The following is a 20,056-nucleotide window of genomic DNA, read 5'->3' on the forward strand; positions in this document are numbered from 1 at the left end:
CGTAAATTTAAAGAACAGAACACAACTACGAAAAAAATCCTTGTACATAACCAAGAAGCCATATTTCTATAAAATCTTCTACTTTGTTTTTGGTTTATATACGTTATTCTTTAAAAAAATAAAGGAATTCATTACAAGATGTCTTTCGGAGCAGGTAAGTAAAAAGAAAGAGAAGGACGAAGCTGTTCAAGATGAGAGGAACAAATTCCACGAAGGCATTCTAGACTTTTTTTTGGAAATGATTGAATTGTGAAGATCTTGTATACTGTTTTCAATCGTTTTTGGATCATATGAGATTTAGTAACATTGAAGGCTAAATTTTCCATTTCCGATACGATGGGAAACAATACTCAATAAGTAATTTTCTTAACTTACCTTCTCTTATGCTGTGCTGGAACATCTAATCAGCAATGGCTTCGAAAAAGAGATGAGCTTGCGGTTCTTTCATCATTCTCGGATTTCGGTATTTTTAATGAAAGAATGATTGACTAACTATGAACTTTAGCTGGTGGCTCTATTCCTATGGCAAGTAAGGAACCACCCGAGCGAGGCAGTTTTCCTTTGGATCATTTTGGTATGCATTGAAAGGATTTTATGGGCAATGAGCTAATCTTTTTTAACGATAGGTGAATGCACGTATGTCATGAGAGAGTATTTGGAATGCATCAAAACGAATCGTAGTCAACAACAGGAATGTCGACCCCTTGCCAAAAAGTATCTCCAATGTCGCATGGACACAGGTCTTTTCGGACAAGATGACATGCGCAATTTGGGGTTTACCGATGAGGAAGCAGAAAGATCAGATCCAAGTAAACAGTGATTAGAAAACTAGTCTTTTTTATCTTTTTCTCTTTTACCTATGGCATACATGAACATATGGTCCTCATCGCAATCATTCCTACTCTATAACAGCCGCGGCTTCTCATATTTAAAATTTAAAGAGCTATAAAACATTTAATTTCTGTGAAAGCAGCAATGATTTCTACTACATCTCATTCCCTTCGCAAATTTTTTTTTTCTAAATCAAGTGACAAATTTAACTGTTACTTTAAATGCAGAAAGTGCGTTCTCTTGAGAGATACAATTCAAAGAAGTGAAAAATAAAGCAAGAAAGGCGTCAATACAGATTTGGTACATAACGATTTTTCGGGTTGCTTTTGAACTAAAATTTAAGGATTTCCTAAAGGTGGTCGTCCTATAATTTTCGTATAGGACGTTCGCTGACCTCAAAAAAACACCGGATCGAAGTTGAAGCTAAATTTTCGTTTTCTACCACCGCCGGTTATATTATCTTCGTAGGAATCTCCTTGAACTACCTTTAAGGGCATCCAAATTCGTTATATCACACCCGAAGGATAGGATTGTTTTATCATAGTCGTATCTGGTCTGTGAGTGTAGATTGCTGCAAGGCGAGATTTAGGTGTTTTTATTCATATATAGACTTTAGAAAAGCTACTTATATCGAATTTGCAAGAATATCGACAAACAAACTACTAACACTAGTCTTTTTTGTTTTGGTGAGAAAATTCATCAAATTCTAAGGTACCAAGGCATTATACATACAAAAGGTACTATTTTGACGATCTTTACAAGCTCGACTTCTTGTTACTATTTCCAAAAGCATTGCAATTTGTATTTCAATAGATCTACAGGTTACAACTAGTGCTGTCTACAGTTGTCGGCTTCGCTTTAATTACATCAATATATATTGAAGCTGAATCGAAACCTCTCTTGAAAAACTATATTTTGAGGCTTGTCTTTGGTTCGAAATTCTCACAAAATGGTTCAAGTCATTGATATCATCTTTGTAGGAAAACTCATTCATACCCCTTCACTAGGCACACTGGAGATTGAAGACGCGACAGTAGGCGTGCATCAAGGTACGATTGTATTTCTTGCAAAATCCGTAACAGATGAAACCATTCGTTTTGCAAAATCCCATCACATGTTGAAGAACGCCGAAGTTCACGTATTAAAGCCCTTACAGTTTTTCTTTCCAGGATTTATTGACACGCACATCCATGCCCCGCAATACCCAAATGCTGGTTTCGGCATTGATCTGCCCTTGCTGAAATGGCTTGAAAAATATACTTTTCCAATAGAGTCTTCTTTCCGCAATCTGGATAGGGCTTTGGAAATCTATTACCGTGTTGTCACCCGCACACTTTCTTATGGTACTACTTTTGCTAGCTACTTTTCGTCTCTTCATACTCCTGCCTCGGCTTTACTTGCAGAACTCTGTTTTAGTCTTGGTCAACGGGCGTATATCGGTAAATGCAATATGAACACCCTTTCACCGGCTCATTATTGCGAAAAGTCTTGTAAGTCCTCTGTAGAGGCTACAAACGTACTTGTTTCGTTTATGTCACAACTTGATCCCAATCGAAAGTTTGTTTCTCCCATCATTACCCCAAGGTTTGCTCCTTCTTGTACCAAAGATTTGCTGAAAGCCTGTGGAGAACTTGCTGCTAATCATGATCTTCCTATCCAAACTCATATATCTGAAAATTTAGGAGAAATTGCTCTCGTTCGTGAGTTGTTCCCTGATCGGAAATCTTATACCGACGTCTATGATCATCACAGCTTATTGACACCGAAAACTGTGTTGGCACATGCTGTCTACCTAGAAGACGAAGAGATTGAAACTATTTATAAAAGACAAAGCGGTATTTCTCATTGTCCAACTAGTAACGCCGTTTTGGCCAGTGGTATGGCAAATATTCGCAAACTTTTAGATGCCGGGATCAAAGTTTCTTTGGGAACAGATGTCTCTGGGGGTTACACCCCAAACATGCTTGTTGCAATTCGTCAAGCAGCTCTAACATCACGCTCTCTTGCTTCAGTTTTAAGGGACTCAAGAATTGCTTTGGAGCTTCCCGAACTTTTGTACCTTGCTACACAAGGTGGAGCCGAAGTCTTGGGCCGTGGGCATGAGGTCGGTAGCTTCGAAGAAGGAAAGGCCTGGGATGCTCTTGTCGTAGATGTTTCCTCTGAAACAAATACTCCCGTTGATATTTACGAACGTGATACTTGGGAAAACATCTTGAGTAAATGGGTGTTTAATGGTGATGATCGCAATGTTGCCCAGGTTTGGGTGAATGGAAAACTTATTGCAGGCACTGAATGTAAAATTGAAGACACTAGTCTTCTGAATTTGAACCTTGCTTCTATCTACATGAATACGCTCACCTCACCCGAGAAAAAATCCCTTCGTCTTCAGGAAATACTGGAATCTTTCACAAAGACAATAACTTTACCGGTTACACAATGTGTAAGTGATGGTAAAGTGCATGCGGAACCATGGAAGCACTCGGTTGAACGCGAAGATACTATAGAACCTAAGTCCTTTGAAAGGAAGCAGTTTTTAAGAAGTACTTGATCTGAAATTCCAATTGCTTTCTTGTCCCCTAAACATTAAGTATGCACTTTCTCTTTCGGTAATACTCTCATTTAGTTCTTGTTTTTTGTTATTGTCAGACTACGTCTTTGTTATGATTAGCATGCACTTTCGTTCACTAGGAACTAGAGGCTCCTAACCATATGAATAATGATTTATTTATACAGCTATATTTTCAGTTAATTGCAATGAATTTTTACGAATGGTTAAAAGATAATCAAGAGGTACTGACCCGCATAAGCAATCTATAAAACAAAAATAACTTGTCAACCCTCAGTCCTAGTACCCTTGACCCAGGATTTGTTTGTGACCAGCGAATTTCGAATCTTTCTAATCATGCCTAACGGACTTGTTCTTTAATGCGTAAATCTATGCAGTGTGGCACAAATGGTTCTTCATTTATGAGCGTTAAGATTGGAGCTTGGTGTTGATCATTTTGCCTAAGGAGGGAAAACTCAAAATACAAGAGGAAGCTTGATGAATTCTCATATAGCTGTAAATAAAAGATTAATAAACGGTCATTCTAGTTATGCTCTCTTTTTCAAACAGTTTTTTATACTATATTAGTTATATACGTTTTTTCACAAACAAGTGCTGCTTAAAAAAAGGTTGATCATTATTGAATTGATAAAAAAAGAACCCTTATGATGATAGAAAGTATCTGGTAAGTATATTAGAACAGTTATGTACCTCTCAGACGTTATCGTAGAGGAGATTAGAATGTCCTCATTCATAAAAGAACAAGATGAGTAACGCCTTTTTTTATATTATTCATAAATCTTCAATTTGACCGGAATTAGAAAGGCAATTTATATGATGAGTAATAAATGAACTGCAAAGAAAGTTATATAACGTTGAACAATGGTTTACCTGAATAGTTAGGTTGTCTTTACAAAAGACAGACAAGCTAATTCCATTAAAATCTCATTATGTAAGATGCAGTTTTGTTCTTATTCTTCAACTACATTACACCCAGTAGTTTCTTTGAAGTTATTTTTAGCTAGACTGCTCGTTTGACTCCGGTTCTTAATTTCTCTCTTCTCTTCTTGAACAGTATGAACTTACAAGATTCCAACTATAAACAAAAAATTACAATTTGAATTCGATATATCGCCAAGAAACTATTCTCAATCTCATGTTTTTGAAATACTTCACCTTTTGATTGTTGGTCGTTACTTTGTAGGTAACAACTTGAAATGAATGAAGGATTCGTAGATGAAGGAAAAGGAATATCCCATTGTTTTCCTTATTCAATATAGTACTTACCTGAAAAAGCAGACACTCCTATAAACAATTTTTCGAATCTTACTCTTCTTACACAACGTCCATATTTTCAAGTTAGCAAGAACATAAAAGGCATAGAAGGCAGATTGTCATTCCCAAGTAATCCTGCTTGTATAAATTCAAATCAAAATACTTAAGGTCAAAATAAAATCTCTTTTCTGTGCTATTAAATAAAGATTGGTTAATATGCGTTGAAACCATGATTTTAAACAATCGGTACCAAAAACCTTGCGTTATGAATCATCTTATTTGATATATCATTTTTCAACAATAAATAGAAATAAAAATTCATCAATAGCGTTGCACAAAATCCACAATTGTACAACCCAAATTTTTTGTAAATTCACTAGGACGCTGATTAGATTACAGTTCTATTAAGTCGGATCCTCCCATTTCCAAGTACGATAATCTTTTCTAATATAACAAAAAATATGCGTCCTTCCTGGTAGGCATACTTCAATAGAGTGAGACTATACTAATTGATGATTAATTATTACTTATTAATACTATATAAACACATGGTAACTTCTAGTCAATTTCTCAAACGTTAAAGCTCTGCTAGCCTGCTTTTCACATACCCTATAGTCAAAATTTGATAGTTTGGAATTAAAAAACAAAAAAAAAACATATGCCTACATTAATCTTTCAAATTTAAAAACGTTGAAGCTCTACGAATATTTAATGAAGGAATTTACTCTCACTCTACTCTGGTAGTATTTGTTTACTTTTACTCAGGTATTTTTTTGGATACAAGCAGCAATAGCAAAATAACTGCTTGGTTAATGTAATGCAACATGTAAAGGTGAATTAGAACGAGTAACTTTCAATTCAATCTAGAAGGTAGTTTCTTTTTATCTATCGTTTAAATACATTGCTATTGGGCTTTTCTATTAACATGATGTACAAAGATCTGTACGACACGTTTTTTTAACGAAATACAAAAATAAATAAAAAAGTTTGTAAAGCCAGTGCCTCCGTGAAAAGATTGAGTTGCTAAAATGGAGGGCGTTTCTATCGACTATATCGATACTTCTATAAAATGAGTGAAAAAGGAAAATACCTGCATATTAATGGAATGACCTACGAAAACCAAAAGTTAGTGACATATTTATTTTTCTGTTTCCGTTCTTTGTCTCTTGCTAGTCAGAATTCGTAAATAAAAACACTTCTCTCATGGTGCTAAAGTCGAGTTTATTACCGATTCTTATATTCTTTATAACAAAGCCTTTGTAAATATCGGTTGCTAACGATTATCATACTGTATTACATCGAAACTACACTCTTATTCCTTTTTATTTGTTTGTTTATTTGTTTATTTATATCACATCATCTTCATGATTCATTCCAGAGCTAAACCACCTTACCATGACACCATAGGAGATTTAACTCGTGTTTAAGAATTTGCGATTTATTTCTCTCTCTCACCCTCGTTGCAGGTCGAATTTTTTGTTTTGCGCCTCTTTCTGAACTGCGCTAATTTCTTTTGTTGGGGAACTAGCCCCTACCCTACATTTTGGCCACTATTTCCTCAACGAGTAACGTTCGATTGTGTAATGAAGGCTTATCAAGGGTTTCCTTCAATCTCCTTCCTCTTACGTCTCCTTAAATGCAAATTTTGTCCTTCCGTATCCACCTAATGCACTTTCTAACATTCTCCAATCACAATCCTTCTATATAACGTCACTCGTTGGTTAGCGTTCGCAACAGTCCGTTATCATACGTTCGAGAATTCTCTCACTTCTTTTTGCCTTTTCTGATTGGCCACTGTTTATTCCCTTGTGACCACTTCTTTTCCCCGCCGTATGTCATCATTACTGAACCTGGCTGCATTTTGGTGGCACTCTATCTTATTAAGAGTGCTGCGTATCCCAACGAACTCGTCCTCAACCACGCATCACCCTCCATTTGCTTTGCTTTTTTCTTCTTCCTAAAGCATCTTTCTTCTATTTCGTTAGGTTTGCTTTTGACTCTTAAGCTTACGCTATAAAGCATCTTTTTTGTTTTCTGAAAAGTGTTTCTTTTAGTGGTTTCACTTGTACTCGAAATTCCATTTTTACGCTCTTCAGATTCTTCGTCTCACTATTTTTTTCTCTACGAAGCGAACGCTATAAAACCTTTGGTTTTTCAATATAAAGCTTTCGTTGCTTGTCGTTGTATTCTTACAACGTTCCCTTCTTGAATCTGTGGATTACATTGCATTACCGTGCTTGTTGATTTGTTTTGGTTAATCGTTCAACAGTCCTTGTTTGATTAGCTGTTGGACTTTTATATATAATTGATTGCTTAAAAGTTCATCAATCTTCGTTCTTGAGGTGAACCTTTGCTTTGTCTCCCTTTACGGTTCAGTAGCATCATTCTTGTTGGTAGGAAATATTTTCCATTGGTTTTCCTGTTGGACTCGCCGTTTCTTGTAGCCGTAGTCCATCTTTCCAGCAAGTCGCTTTTTCCCTTTCGCATTTATAGCATTTACGCGCGCGTCTCTACGCCCGCTTTTTTTTTTCGGTTTCCCCCATTTCTCGAAGTTTGGCGCTTGCTACCCAAGCACCAAATTTCACCCCAGTTGCCCAAGACGGATCCCTCATTATTTGCAGGTATGGAAGCAGGTCCTAAAATGGAGTTGAAGAGTTATAAACGAAAAAATGCTTCTCTCTCTCCTAGTTCCTCTCCCGCAAAGGCTCAGCGTACTCATTTGTCTTTGGAAGAAAAGATTAAATTGATGCGCTTGGTTGTTCAACATAAGCATGAATTGGTGGATCGCAAGACTAGCGAATTCTATGCTAAGATTGCCCGCATCGGTTATGAGAACGAAGGACTTGCTATCCATACTGAATCTGCTTGCCGTAATCAAATCATCTCAATTATGCGTGTTTACGAACAACGTCTTGCCCATCGTCAACCCGGCATGAAAACTACTCCTGAAGAAGATGAACTTGACCAACTGTGTGACGAGTGGAAGGCCCGATTAAGTGAATTACAACAGTATCGTGAAAAGTTTTTGGTCGGCAAGCGAAAATGTGATTGTAATGATGAGATCAACGAACGCCTTAAAAAACTCACTGACGATCAACAAAATGTTGACATGTTAGTGGCTAAGGTTAACTTTTTGTCGAAACATCTCCATGACAATGAAGAAAAAATCATGCAACTCAGCGCTCGTGTTGAAGAACTGTACACCGATAACAAGCGTATTCATCAGCTTCTCGATCACAATGACATCTTGGCAAAAATGGAAACTCACTCCCCTTATGGCCCACCTCACAGCGTCAATATGAATCCAAATATGACCCCAAACATGACCCCTAATATGGGTACAAATATGGGTGCGAACATGGGTACAAACATGGGTACAAATATGAGTCCTAATATGAATGCTATTCGCAGCGGTCTTCACTCTAGCATTGCCCCTAATCTTGATCATTAATTGAATGGCCTGATTCTTTTACCTAGTGATTTCTTGTTACCCTCGTTCTTTGTCCGGATGTATGGCTTTGCTGTGTTATATTTTTTGTTTCTCTCTTATTCCTTCTTGTTAATCTTGTCCGGTTCCTTGCGGATTTCAGTGGTTTGTGGCATTCTTATTTTTGTTCTCTTAATAGGCAAACCTAATTTAGCTTGTAACGAGATTTTGCTGCATATTTCGGTTCCTCTTTCACGTTTTGTTTTATTTCCTTTCCAACAGCTCCTTAATTCCTTGTCCTCCCCTTTCATCCGTTACGAGCCGTTCATGATGTATTGTAGTTTCCTTTCCGAACATAGGGCCATGACGCAGTGAATATGCTAATAAAAGTTCGTTTGTGGTCACGTTTACAGTCCTCTAAAAAAAGACTTCCTTTTCCTAGATCTGTTCAAGTCTTTGGGATTCACAAATATGAGAATATAAGTTCCATAACTAGAGAAAGAACATAGCTGTTTGCAACCTGTTTTGGGCCTGTTTTTCCTTTGTTACAATAGATATCTTTTAAGTCTGTTGTAATGTCGATATAATTAGATTCTTTGGTTTTGCTTCTTATCGATGATTTGTGTATTGAAATCAATATTCGGCGTAATGAAATAAAAATTCAAGTTGGAAGAATGTAGAGAGCGTAAGCCATCTTATCTGTAGGAAGTGAAACATGTGTTGCAACGACAAAGAAAGAGGATTCTCTTCTAAAAAACTGGGTTTTTTTTTGAGACAGTAAAAAGAAAGTGTTTGCGTGTAAAAATGAAGACCTATTTATAGAGCGACGCCATTCTTCCCTACAAAGGTAGACCATATTTGGGAAACAGGGATCATTTGGAAAGTAGTACGAATTCCCTCAGAGCTACGTGAAAGAACCGCAAGCGTATGAATGCCTTCATCTTCTAGATACGCTTTGCCTCGATGATAATTTAAACCTACCTGGTGAGGACCATGGCTATCATCAGACAAGGTAAAGCGACCATTATGTTTTTGCATCAACTGCCAACAGGTTAACACAGTGAAATATAGAAAACTTACTTTAACCAGTTGAGGTTTGGGGTAAGCGACTGACCATCCTTTTCGGAAAGCAGACGTGTTGATTTCAAAAACACCGCCATAGTTAACTACATACTGTATGTTTCGTTCAATGGCTTCCCAAACCTTGGTAGAACTCATGAATACTTGCATGGCTTCTTCGTTCGCATACAAGCAAATCAAGTCAAAATGAGCGACGACTAGGGGCTGTAAGGCTGTCAAAAGGGTAAACTGATGATTGAAATAGTCTAAAAACAGCTTCTCGTAATCGCCATCAACATGCTCCAGAGCTTTGTGCCAAAGTTCTGATGAGAAATCAATAGGAATCGTATTTACATGGTGCACGCTGCCTACTAGATAATCCAGATTATACTTGACAACAAGATCCCGTAAAAGATCGATAGAGTCTGGACGAATGTATTCTGTCTCGGATCCAATTAAAATCTGAATCTTGTCTGCGTATTTTTCTCGTAGGCTTTTAGCAGTACGGACATAGTCATCAAATGTGTTAAACAAATCTTGAGGAGTTAAATGAGACTACATTTCGATTGGTTAGTTCCGTTTCTTTTTTCTGAGATATGTCAAATGAATCCGTTTCGTTTCTGGCTCTTTTTTATCTAGAAGAAAGAAAGGAGGCGGGAAAGAAAAGAGAATTCAGGTATGAAGCTTAAAAGAATGGAATACTCACTTCTTCTGGATATAAATCCTCAGCATACTTTCGAGGACAATGCTCAGTGAATGAAAACGTGTGGAATCCCTGTCGTATAGCTTCCTGGATAACCTGTTCTAGGGTTCCTTGAGCGTGTAAACAAAATCTGGATCCGTTAATACCTTGACAACGCATTATGGTGGCCCTTACTGTCCACTGTGAGAATGACTAGAAATGGGCATGTTTCGTGATTTTTAAGATTTGACAAAAAGGGAATCAAACAGAAAAGCGTCTAAAAAAAAACAAAAACAGTTCTCAAATGTCCAAGTTTCTATATATACAGATGTTCGTAAGTACCTGGAGTCTATTGTACAGAGCGTCAAGAGCTATTCGTTTTTCTAGGATGTTCAAAAAGTTTCAAATTTAGCTAGAATTGTTTTTCACACCAGTTGATCAAAACAGGTAAAAGGCTTCCTGTTGAGAGAATGGGTCGACAATGGGGAAATGCAATTGGGAGGATGGTAGTTGGCAAATTGAATTCTCTTTAAGTTTTTTCTTTTTCTTTTCTTCTCTCTATCGTTCGGTTTCGAGGAATTCTGTTTTTTCTGCTCCTATACTACTAGTAACGATTTTTTATTTCAATTATGCTAAAGTGCGGTATAATAGTAAATAAACAGAATTGGATCTTATAGAAAGAAGAAACGAAGCTACTTTTACGATTATCCCTTTGAAGAAGAAATAAGGCTTCTCAGAACCAACTAGACAGCTAGCTGCTGGAAAACTTTTGCGAAATTGACTGGCAAGTTCCTAGCTACAAGAACACTGTAGAGTTCATGTTTTCGATCAAGGGTCTTTTCGAACATTTATTTTTTTTAGATTTCGTTTTCTATATCCTAATTAACACTTCAGATAGACTTTTTTCCAGAGATCTAGTGCATCAGCCAAAGAAAATCGTGCTAACGAGGATCTACTGTAAGTACCTTTTTTTTGTCTATACCACATTTATTACTAAAAAATACCAAATGATAAAGAAGGAATTGTTTAGGAAAAGAATTCGGTGAATACAAGCGAGCAGTGCTCTCTTCCATCTTTGCAGTAATGTACCATAAAGGATCCGACCATAGGATGATGACCTTTGGAACCTATGTATGCATATAAAAACGAAATGAATCTTACGGCTGAGATCGTTTGCACGAATCTTTGTGAGTTTCTTAGATGATTCTGTTTTTCCATATGTGTGCCTGCCTTGTAAATATTTATTAACAAATCCCACGAAATAGGATTAAGTACTACGAAAGGCTTCAGTAGTAAGCAAATATGCATTTCTAAGATCTTAAAAGAGGATCATAAATGGCTCTCGTATGAATTAATGATGTTGTTTTCTAATGTCATTTTTGTTTCTAGCGATTCTTTTATATGGAAGATAACCATCTCGATGGTCATGGCATCTTTTTGTATGGCCTCCTTACAATGAAAATTTCTTGGTTTCATGGCCCAAAAGCAAACTATTCATGATATATAAGTTGAGATAGAGTTATATAGATACTATTTTACGAATGAATTCATTCCAAATAGAAAATGGTTGCTTCCATGTATGAAGGTTGGTGTCCTTTCATGTTGCCTCCTCCGACACCCAATTTCTTCCTCTACCACTCTCGTGTTCACAAAACAGAACCCCTTCAAAATGCTGAAAGCGAGATCTATGGGGTCTACAGGTAAGAAGAAAAAGAATGAAACAGCTTACATTGCTAACATATACAGGATCTAACAATGTTCCTCTTGGTCGGAGGCGGTTTGATCAAGGACCCGACTCCTTGCCGCCATTGCCTGATTCTGTAAGCTCTACAAGCAGATTTGATCAAGCTGATCAATCAGAATCTTCCTATCGTCGAAATGAAAATCGATATCCTGAAGATCGTGGACGCCATTCTTACAGAAGACATTATTGGGGCAAACCGACTCCTATTGATGAAATGTTGCCTTCTCAAATGGAATTAGAACTAAGTATTCAATCTTGTATGACGAATGAACAAGTGGAAATGTTTGCTATGAATGTACGACTTGAAGAAATCACCCAAAAACTTCGTACAGGAAACGTTGTTCCTCGTGATAGAGAACGATCTCCTTCTCCTCCTCCTCAATACGACAACCATGGTCGTCGATTGAATACAAGAGAAATTCGCTACAAGAAAAAGCTAGAGGACGAGCGTCATCATATTATCGAAAAGGCTATGAAGACTGTTCCCAATTTTAAGGCTCCTAGCGATTATCGCCGCCCAGCAAAAACACAAGAAAAGGTTTACGTTCCTGTGCAAGATTACCCTGAAATCAACTTCATTGGTCTTTTAATCGGTCCTCGTGGTCATACATTGAAAGACATGGAGTCGAAATCAGGTGCCAAAATTGCAATTCGTGGTAAAGGAAGTGTCAAAGAAGGAAAAGGTAAAAGCGATCCATCTGTACGCGGCAATATGGAAGAAGACCTTCATTGTCTTGTGAGCGCCGATTCAGAAGATAAAATTAGTCTTGCCATTCGACTAATCGATATTGTGATTCAAACTGCTGCTTCCACTCCTGAAGGTCAGAATGATCTAAAGAGAAATCAACTCCGTCAACTGGCCACTCTCAATGGTACTCTCCGAGATGACGAGAATCAGGTTTGTCAAAACTGTGGTAATGTTGGTCATCGTCGTTATGACTGTCCCGAACGAATTAATCATACCCTAAATATTGTTTGCAGACACTGTGGAAACGCAGGCCATATTGCACGGGATTGTCCTGTAAAGAACCAGCCTCCCGTAGGTGATGCCGCGGCTGACCGTGAGTATCAAAGCCTCATGCAAGAATTGGGTGGTGGCTCTATTACTTCCTCTGCTGGCCAACACGCTTTGGAATATACTGAAACTTCCACCACAAACTCAGCTGCACCACCCCCATGGGCTGCCAACACAGGGCCATCATCAGAATCTTCTAGTCCTGCTCCTTGGGCGAAAGCTACCCCGAGCGTTGCTTCTACTCCTGCTCCTGCTCCTTGGCAACAAGCGGTACCTGCTCAGCCTGCCTCTTCCACATCAACTGGTGGGTTGCCCCCTTGGCAACAGAATACCCAACCAGTTGTATCCGATTCAAATCTTCCGGGTGTACCCATTCCCGGCATGCCTCCTGGTCTTCCTCCCGCACCTGTTCCTGCGACTGCTCCCCCTGGACTACCAACAGCCAGTACAGCACCGGATATGTTGGCTACTCCTATGATGAATCTCCCACAGCCTCCTATGCTTCCACCAGGAATGGCTCCTCCGCAAGGTATGCCTTCTGCATTTTCTGCTTATGCGGCTCCTCCAGGCATGCCGTTACCAGGTGCACCAGGAGTAGCAAATGCTCCTGGGATGCCCCAGTCTATTCCCTTTGGCGCACCTCCTGGGATGCCCATGCCTCCAGGCACATCTCCTCCTAATCCTTAAAGGAATTAATACCAACATACAGTTTTACAGAATTTCGAAAAGATAATGGTTTTTGTTTGGCATTGACGTGTATAACTAGTCTTTTTAAAGAAAAGAAAGGTGATTAATGGTGTTGTTTGTGATAATCAATATATTTATTTTATTTTTTACGTTTCTTTTTAATGATCTCTGTGTTCCAAATATTGATAACTATTTCCATATCCTTATAGTCTGCGAGAAGGTCTTTATACAATCTGTAAGTCAGTTCAGCAGTGGCTTTGTCTGAAACAATACTTAATGGACTCTTTCCTGTTTTCAGTTTGCTCATTGCTTCGTGGAATAAACGAAAGTTAACAGTGCTCGAAAGAGGACTGAAGGACGAGAGACTTCGAAGGTCGATGGATCGGTCTTTATCAAATTCACTAAATATTAACATACACAATGAGTAGCTCGTAGCAATATAACGTGAAACTAGTGCGATGCCTTCTTGAGTTGGTGTAACAAACTGCAAACGTAAAGGTGTATTTAGGTAGAGACTAGCGTGCATCAATAGAAAGCTGGTAGCAGTAACATTTGTAAGATTTTTAAGGCACCTTAGAGTCCACAAGACAAATCGATGCTGAAGAGGCCAACTAGCAAACTTGTTCTGCATTGTATCTATGACCGAAGCATAGTCAAAATTAATAGATACGAGTTTTTTGCTAAGCTGTCCGTGATTCCGAAAGTACTCTAGCACATATGCTTTTGATTTTTCTTTGGAAAAGAAGTTTGCATACGCCTGCAGCCTGAGAGGTGCGTTCTCAGTCCAACTACAAGGACGAGCTGGTAATTCAGGCAACTGAGGAAGCCACATCTCCGGAGGCTCTAACGTAGAATGTAAAAGTTCTTGCACTCTTCCCCACATAAAATCATTTAACTGAGAAGAAGATAAACTAACATCATCTAATGAATAGAATTTGTGAACACGGCGTAATTCCTGTGCTGAAACGAGCTTTTCCAGAGTCCCACTTTTCACATTTTCTTCAAGTACTTTACAAATCTGTTGAAAACTGCTGTTGTAATCGATGACTTGGTCTTCCGGATGGCCTTCGACTCCCAGGTAAGCCGCTAGTAAATGGATATCAAATGAAAAATGCCTTTTTATTTCCTGAAAGTTATACAGCTTCCCATGTAAGCCATCAGAAGTAATTGAAATTGAATGTAAAGGCACATAACCAGTATGAGGGGCTTCTAGATTATAGAGAAGCAAATCCGAATCCTGGCTGAGTACAATACCATCTAATTGTCTGGCTTGAATTGCACAATACTTATCAGCTTCTTGATTACAAACGACAACGTTTGCGCCCGCAATTCCTTTAAGGACATGATGTGCAATCGGAACACAAAGGTGAACATAAGCATCCATGGGATCTGAGATATTTTGTTGATATCTTGCTTTTCGAGTCTGATGTTTAGAATAAGGGAGTCCACCATCAAATACATATTCTCTATTATGGTTAGCAACCAATTTTGTGATCACAATCAAAAAGGAATTGAGAAGACTCAAAGAATTTGGTGACATACATATCAAGAAATCCCAAGCTTAACAGAAATTGGTGGAAACTGAGGATAGCATCTTGAAACGAGCGATAATTTGAAGGTGAAATAGAGACAGCAAACCAAAGCCAGTAAGCAAATGCAGGTCCGTCTATAACTATATTGCCAGGAGAGACAGGAGGATGGACTTGATAATGAATAAGTTTCCCAAACGGCTCCAGAAATCGACCTAAACGGGGAACGCCCATTAAGAACTGAATTCAATCAGCAAAGAAATTCCAAAAAAAAAATGAAAGGATGAATGGGGAATGAACCCGTAAATGATTATTTCTAAAGGATTATTAAGACTATTAGCTACAGAGAAAAGCAGAAATAACTATTGGGAAGAAAGATACTTGTCAATGCTAAATATAAAAGGCCATTGGGATTTCTCAATATATGAAAAGGGCAAGTGCACCTGACCAAAAATATCCAATGGATCATTGAAATTAGTTGCAAAGCCCTCTTCAATATTGCATATATTCACATCACTGAATGCATGAATTATAAAAAAAATCTTGAGATCGGATTCTTATGACATATATACTCATACAGCAATTACACCATTGTAGACTTATTTATACGGATGAGATGGCATTTCTAGAGGATTACCTGTGACAAATCATTTCTTTTTGAGCTAGTCCATACGACTTCTACTTGAACACACTACCTCGGTTCGCTTCATTGGATTTCAAAACAGAAAATATCAGTTTTCTGAACCTATGACTGGCGGCCTTCATCCATAACCGTATTCGTGCTTACGAAACAAAGATAATCTACAATAATAGAGAATGAACGAGCGCTATATTGCCTTTTCATATTTATTATGAAACAGTTTTTAAGCAGAGAAGCTACCCAAAAGCTTTTGAAGAGCAGCGGAGTCCTCACCATAGTCCTAAATTTCGTTAGTCTTTAGAAAACGTAAAAACACAAGTTTAAAGAGCAACACCACTTGGCACTGCTTCTTCTATCAATAAACTTACAGTAACGGCAATACAAGAGCAGCCGACGACCTTACGGGCATTGCCATCACGGTCAAGGACACAGAGACCAGCCCATTCACCCAAAACCTTGGGATCAGCGACCTTGATCAAAGGAGTTTCAGATTCAGCACAAAGGGCCTCAACAAGCTTGACGTAAGCCTCTTGGTCGCAAGACTCGCAAAGGACGCAAAGGTGAGCTTGACGACGGTCAAGAGCCTTAGAGGCCTCACGGATACCACGGGCAAGACCGTCGTGAACAAGGGCACGCTTCAAAACTTCCTTCAAAGCATCTTCAACAGAAACTTCGGGAGCAGCAGTTTGTTCTTCAACTTGTTCAACAACGTCAACTTGCTCAGCTTCAACTTGTTCTCCGTGTTCCGACATTGTGGTATGTAACTGGTTTATATCAAGTTCCTGAACTTGACCCTTCATCAAAATGGTTTCTCTCGAGAAAACAGTCACATGAACAAGGAAACTTTTCTATAAACTTTAACGTAGCGATACACAGCTATTTTGCGTGCTCTATTCGTATTAAGAAACAAGCTTAGAATCCCGTAAGGTAGTATATGACCTTGGAGCACAAAGCACCGTATTTGGCAATACAAAAGGAATTGGGGACAGTAGTATTAAACTGATTGATTGAAAAAGGAAGCCGGAAATCCATATTTTGGGTTATCACACAATGCTGCTGGTCCTGAAACCATTTGATCAACTAACTCCTAAAGAGTTGTTCTCTATATACTATTTAAGGACGGCAGTGTTTGTTGTGGAACAACATTGTCCTTACCAAGATGTGGATGAAGTGGACTTGATATCTGACCACTTGATGCTTAAAAATGAAGAGGATAAAATTCTTGCTTATGCTAGAGTAATATCTGAACCCAATGGGTTTCGAATTGGACGGCTTGTCGTTTCACCTGACGCGCGGGGATATGGCTATGGACGCAGGATTTGTGAAGAAGCTTTAGCTGCCGGTAGAGGTAAATACCCAGAAGCAAAAGTCGTAAATATTCAGGCCCAAGCTTATTTGAAAGCGTTTTACCAATCTTTTGGATTTATGATTCAAAGTGATAGCTATCTTGAGGACGATATTCCACATTACGACATGAAATTAGTGCTTTAAAAAGCAGTATCCCAATAAATATGAGTCATATATTTAGGAATAAGCAAGGAATGCAACAGTCGACATAGGACTCACTTTCGATTTCATTCCTCATAACGCAACATGAGTGTATAATGAGATTAGATATCAGGATGGCAGTTTTCTTTCTCTTGTTAACTACTTTCGTTGGCTTTGATTGCTAAAATATTTATCTGGCTGTCCAGAAGAATACCTTTGTTCTTTCTATTTATTTTATATGTATGTTGAAAGATTCCTTCTCGCATATCAAAGTGTGAGAGGTAAAAAGTAGAGGTTGCAAGATTTAATATTATCTTACTAATTGCTACAGCCGAAATTCTTTTTCTTTTGCAATCTTGAGTTTTGAGATCAGTTTTGTCAGACATGGCAGATTCTAAATTTCTCACTTTTAAAGATTAACGTTGAAACAAGAAAAGATAGAATCTCAATCGATAGTTAATACTATAGTACATTTACCTCAACTAAGCTCTTGTTTGTATACACTATGTGCTACTAGTTCAAAAGCAGACTAAAGTTACAAAGTATAAAGTATAAAGGGATGGATAAATATCTCAATTTCTTCAACAATAACCTATATACATTTCATTTCCTCTTACAAAAAACACTATATTTGTCACGAAGCTAGCACATCAACCTTGCTGAAGGTGTCTTATAAGAAGCTTGTCTTATGTTAATCTTGGAATTCTCCTTTAAGTGGTTTGAGTCCCAAATGAATTAATTTACTATATAATTTTAATAAGAAATATAAATCTCATTCATCAATATTTGCATTTTATATTTTCATGTTTCCAAAAACAGACAAAATCAGACTATTTTAAAAACACGAAAATATAGTAATAGAAAGCATTTTTGTACATTTTTCTGATTTAAACTTAAATATTTTATTTACGACTATCATTTTTCCCTTTTCGAAAGAACGCTTCACATTTCGTACCTTTAGCTGGCCCAGCCTTTTACCACTTCCATCCAGAAAGAATATAGGGAAATCTGGAATTGAACATGAGTACGCCTTCTCGTTTTATTCCTGAACATAGGAGACAAAATTACAAAGGAAAAGGAGCTTTTCAAGCTGATGAGTTGCGTCGCCGACGTGAAACGCAGCAAATTGAAATTCGTAAACAAAAGCGCGAAGAGAATCTGAACAAGCGTCGTAATTTAGCAGATGTAGTTGAAGAGCCTACTGAAGAAGTTACGCCCATAGTAAATGAAAAGGAAAATGACTCCGAGTTGGATTTACAGTTGCCTAACATGGTAAGAGCTTTGTATACCGATGATATTGAAATACAAATCCAGGCTACTACCAAGTTTCGTAAAGCTTTATCGAAAGAGCATGACCCACCTATTCAAAAGGTCATCAACACTGGTGTTGTGCCCCGTTTTGTAGAATTCTTGGGACACGAAAATAATTTACTCAAGTTTGAGGCTTCCTGGGCGTTAACCAACATTGCAAGCGGGTCTTCAGATCAGACTCATACCGTTGTAAATTCTGGTGCCGTTCCCATTTTTGTCAGTTTACTTTCATCTCCTGAAAAGGATGTTCGCGAGCAAGCTGTTTGGGCTCTTGGTAACATTGCTGGTGATTCACCCATGTGCCGTGATCACGTCCTTCAGTGCGGAGTTTTGGAACCTTTGCTAGCCGTCATTGGATCTTGTAAGCGTCTTAGTATGCTTCGCAACTGTACTTGGACCTTATCGAATATGTGCCGTGGTAAAAACCCTCAACCAGACTGGAATGTAATCTCTTGCGTAATCCCAGTTTTGTCGAAATTAATATATTCACTTGATGATGATGTTATAGTAGATGCCCTTTGGGCTATTTCTTATTTATCGGACGGGCCCAATGAAAAAATTCAAGCAATTATAGATGCAGGAATCCCTAGAAGGTTAGTTGAGCTTTTAATGCATCCTAACCCTCAAATCCAGACTCCCGCTCTTCGCTCTGTCGGTAACATCGTCACTGGTGATGATCTTCAAACACAAGTCATCATTAATTGTGGTGCTCTAAGTGCTCTATTGTCATTGCTCAGCCATCCTCGTGATGGTATCCGTAAGGAGGCCTGCTGGACAATAAGTAACATTACAGCAGGCAATGCCTCACAAATTCAGTATGTCATTGAAGCCAACATTATTCCTCCCTTGATCAACCTTCTCGCAACAGCTGATTTCAAGATTCAGAAAGAAGCCTGCTGGGCTGTCTCCAACGCTACCTCTGGTGGTATAAATCAACCAAGTCAAATTCGATATATCGTTTCTCAAGGTGCTATCAAGCCCTTGTGTAATCTACTTGCTTGTCAGGATAATAAGATTATTCAAGTTGCTTTAGACGGAATTGAAAACATACTTCGCGTTGGCGAGCTTGATCGAGCCGAGAATCCCGACAAGATTAACTTATACGCTGTTTATATTGAGGATGCTGGCGGTATGGACCTTATCTACGAATTGCAAAATTCTGCAAATGCGGAAATATATCAGAAGGCATATAACATCATTGAAAGGTATTTTGGAGAAGAAGATGTTGTTGAGGATCTAGAACCTGATGTTGCAGGGGACACATTCACTTTTGGATCTAGTGAGTTGCCGACTAGCAACTTCAACTTTGAGAATAAAGGCGAAGATATGCCCATGTAATGACTTGGCATTCTGAACGGTGTTGAGGAATTGTGTATTTTTTTTCTTAAGTTTGTTTTGTTTTCTTTCTTTTTCCTCATTTACTAATTCCATGTTTGTTTTGTGCGTATTCTATTTCTTGTTTGTATAACTGAAGTAATGGATCGTCGTGCTATCATCTTTTAGCAGCCTAATTTGCCTGTTTCGACGATAAAGCAAAAGGGTATTTATTCCTTTTGACTTTTTGCGCGAAAGATACTTAATTTTCGTATTACTTTCAAGAAAAGTAAAATACCATGAATGACGATAATGATTGTTTATAAATTAGATGCAAATTTGCCAACCAATTTTTGAAGGTGTAGCAAAATCTTTTTACAAGAACTAATTGTAATCAACGGAAGAGGAAGGTAAAGCTCAATAGAAATGCAACATGAATCCTTGTCATTCCAAATTTTCTACCATGAGATCGCACGGTTACAGCAAGCATATGTTTATTAACGTATAAC

General features: G+C 38.1%; 9 protein-coding genes across 9 annotated transcripts; 6 read left to right on the forward strand and 3 right to left on the reverse strand.

Annotated features, from left to right (window-relative positions):
• Positions 1 to 138: 138 nt before the first annotated feature.
• SPOG_03388 (copper chaperone) lies at positions 139 to 820 on the forward strand (the record flags this gene model as incomplete). Its single annotated transcript, XM_013169803.1, has 3 exons — positions 139 to 154; positions 506 to 574; positions 627 to 820. 3 exons carry the CDS (start codon positions 139 to 141, stop codon positions 818 to 820), a joined length of 279 nt encoding a protein of 92 aa, XP_013025257.1.
• Positions 821 to 1,780: 960 nt separating this feature from the next.
• SPOG_03389 (guanine deaminase) lies at positions 1,781 to 3,379 on the forward strand (the record flags this gene model as incomplete). The annotated part of the gene is made up of 2 exons (XM_013169804.1): positions 1,781 to 1,880; positions 1,914 to 3,379. The coding sequence occupies 2 exons, from the start codon at positions 1,781 to 1,783 to the stop codon at positions 3,377 to 3,379; spliced, it is 1,566 nt and encodes a 521-aa protein (XP_013025258.1).
• A 3,202-nt stretch (positions 3,380 to 6,581) lies between these two features.
• SPOG_03390 (switch-activating protein Sap1) lies at positions 6,582 to 8,753 on the forward strand. Its single transcript, XM_013169805.1, has one exon. It carries the CDS (start codon positions 7,275 to 7,277, stop codon positions 8,100 to 8,102), a length of 828 nt encoding a protein of 275 aa, XP_013025259.1. The 5' UTR covers positions 6,582 to 7,274; the 3' UTR covers positions 8,103 to 8,753.
• On the reverse strand, positions 6,737 to 10,403 carry SPOG_03391 (histidinol-phosphatase). Its single transcript, XM_013169806.1, has 4 exons — positions 10,015 to 10,403; positions 9,844 to 9,970; positions 9,159 to 9,692; positions 6,737 to 9,119 (listed from the first exon to the last, which is right to left on the reverse strand). Exons 1-4 carry the CDS (start codon positions 10,044 to 10,046, stop codon positions 8,895 to 8,897), a joined length of 918 nt encoding a protein of 305 aa, XP_013025260.1. The 5' UTR covers positions 10,047 to 10,403; the 3' UTR covers positions 6,737 to 8,894.
• A 979-nt stretch (positions 10,404 to 11,382) lies between these two features.
• On the forward strand, positions 11,383 to 13,265 carry SPOG_03392 (zinc finger protein Bpb1; the record flags this gene model as incomplete). Its single annotated transcript, XM_013169807.1, has 2 exons — positions 11,383 to 11,519; positions 11,657 to 13,265. The coding sequence occupies 2 exons, from the start codon at positions 11,383 to 11,385 to the stop codon at positions 13,263 to 13,265; spliced, it is 1,746 nt and encodes a 581-aa protein (XP_013025261.1).
• A 114-nt stretch (positions 13,266 to 13,379) lies between these two features.
• SPOG_03393 (asteroid) lies at positions 13,380 to 15,532 on the reverse strand. The gene is made up of 2 exons (XM_013169808.1): positions 14,808 to 15,532; positions 13,380 to 14,731 (listed from the first exon to the last, which is right to left on the reverse strand). Exons 1-2 carry the CDS (start codon positions 15,026 to 15,028, stop codon positions 13,405 to 13,407), a joined length of 1,548 nt encoding a protein of 515 aa, XP_013025262.1. The 5' UTR covers positions 15,029 to 15,532; the 3' UTR covers positions 13,380 to 13,404.
• On the reverse strand, positions 15,459 to 16,274 carry SPOG_03394 (40S ribosomal protein S12). Its single transcript, XM_013169809.1, has 2 exons — positions 15,803 to 16,274; positions 15,459 to 15,714 (listed from the first exon to the last, which is right to left on the reverse strand). The coding sequence occupies exons 1-2, from the start codon at positions 16,232 to 16,234 to the stop codon at positions 15,658 to 15,660; spliced, it is 489 nt and encodes a 162-aa protein (XP_013025263.1). The 5' UTR covers positions 16,235 to 16,274; the 3' UTR covers positions 15,459 to 15,657.
• Positions 16,275 to 16,431: 157 nt separating this feature from the next.
• Positions 16,432 to 17,698, forward strand: SPOG_03395 (ELLA family acetyltransferase). The gene has a single exon (XM_013169810.1). The coding sequence runs from the start codon at positions 16,485 to 16,487 to the stop codon at positions 16,923 to 16,925; it is 441 nt and encodes a 146-aa protein (XP_013025264.1). The 5' UTR covers positions 16,432 to 16,484; the 3' UTR covers positions 16,926 to 17,698.
• Positions 17,699 to 17,888: 190 nt separating this feature from the next.
• Positions 17,889 to 19,897, forward strand: SPOG_03396 (karyopherin Cut15). Its single transcript, XM_013169811.1, has one exon. The coding sequence runs from the start codon at positions 17,943 to 17,945 to the stop codon at positions 19,569 to 19,571; it is 1,629 nt and encodes a 542-aa protein (XP_013025265.1). The 5' UTR covers positions 17,889 to 17,942; the 3' UTR covers positions 19,572 to 19,897.
• Positions 19,898 to 20,056: the final 159 nt, after the last annotated feature.

Source organism: Schizosaccharomyces cryophilus (genome assembly GCF_000004155.1).
Source record: "Schizosaccharomyces cryophilus OY26 unplaced genomic scaffold supercont4.7, whole genome shotgun sequence".
Classification (NCBI taxonomy): domain Eukaryota; kingdom Fungi; phylum Ascomycota; class Schizosaccharomycetes; order Schizosaccharomycetales; family Schizosaccharomycetaceae; genus Schizosaccharomyces; species Schizosaccharomyces cryophilus.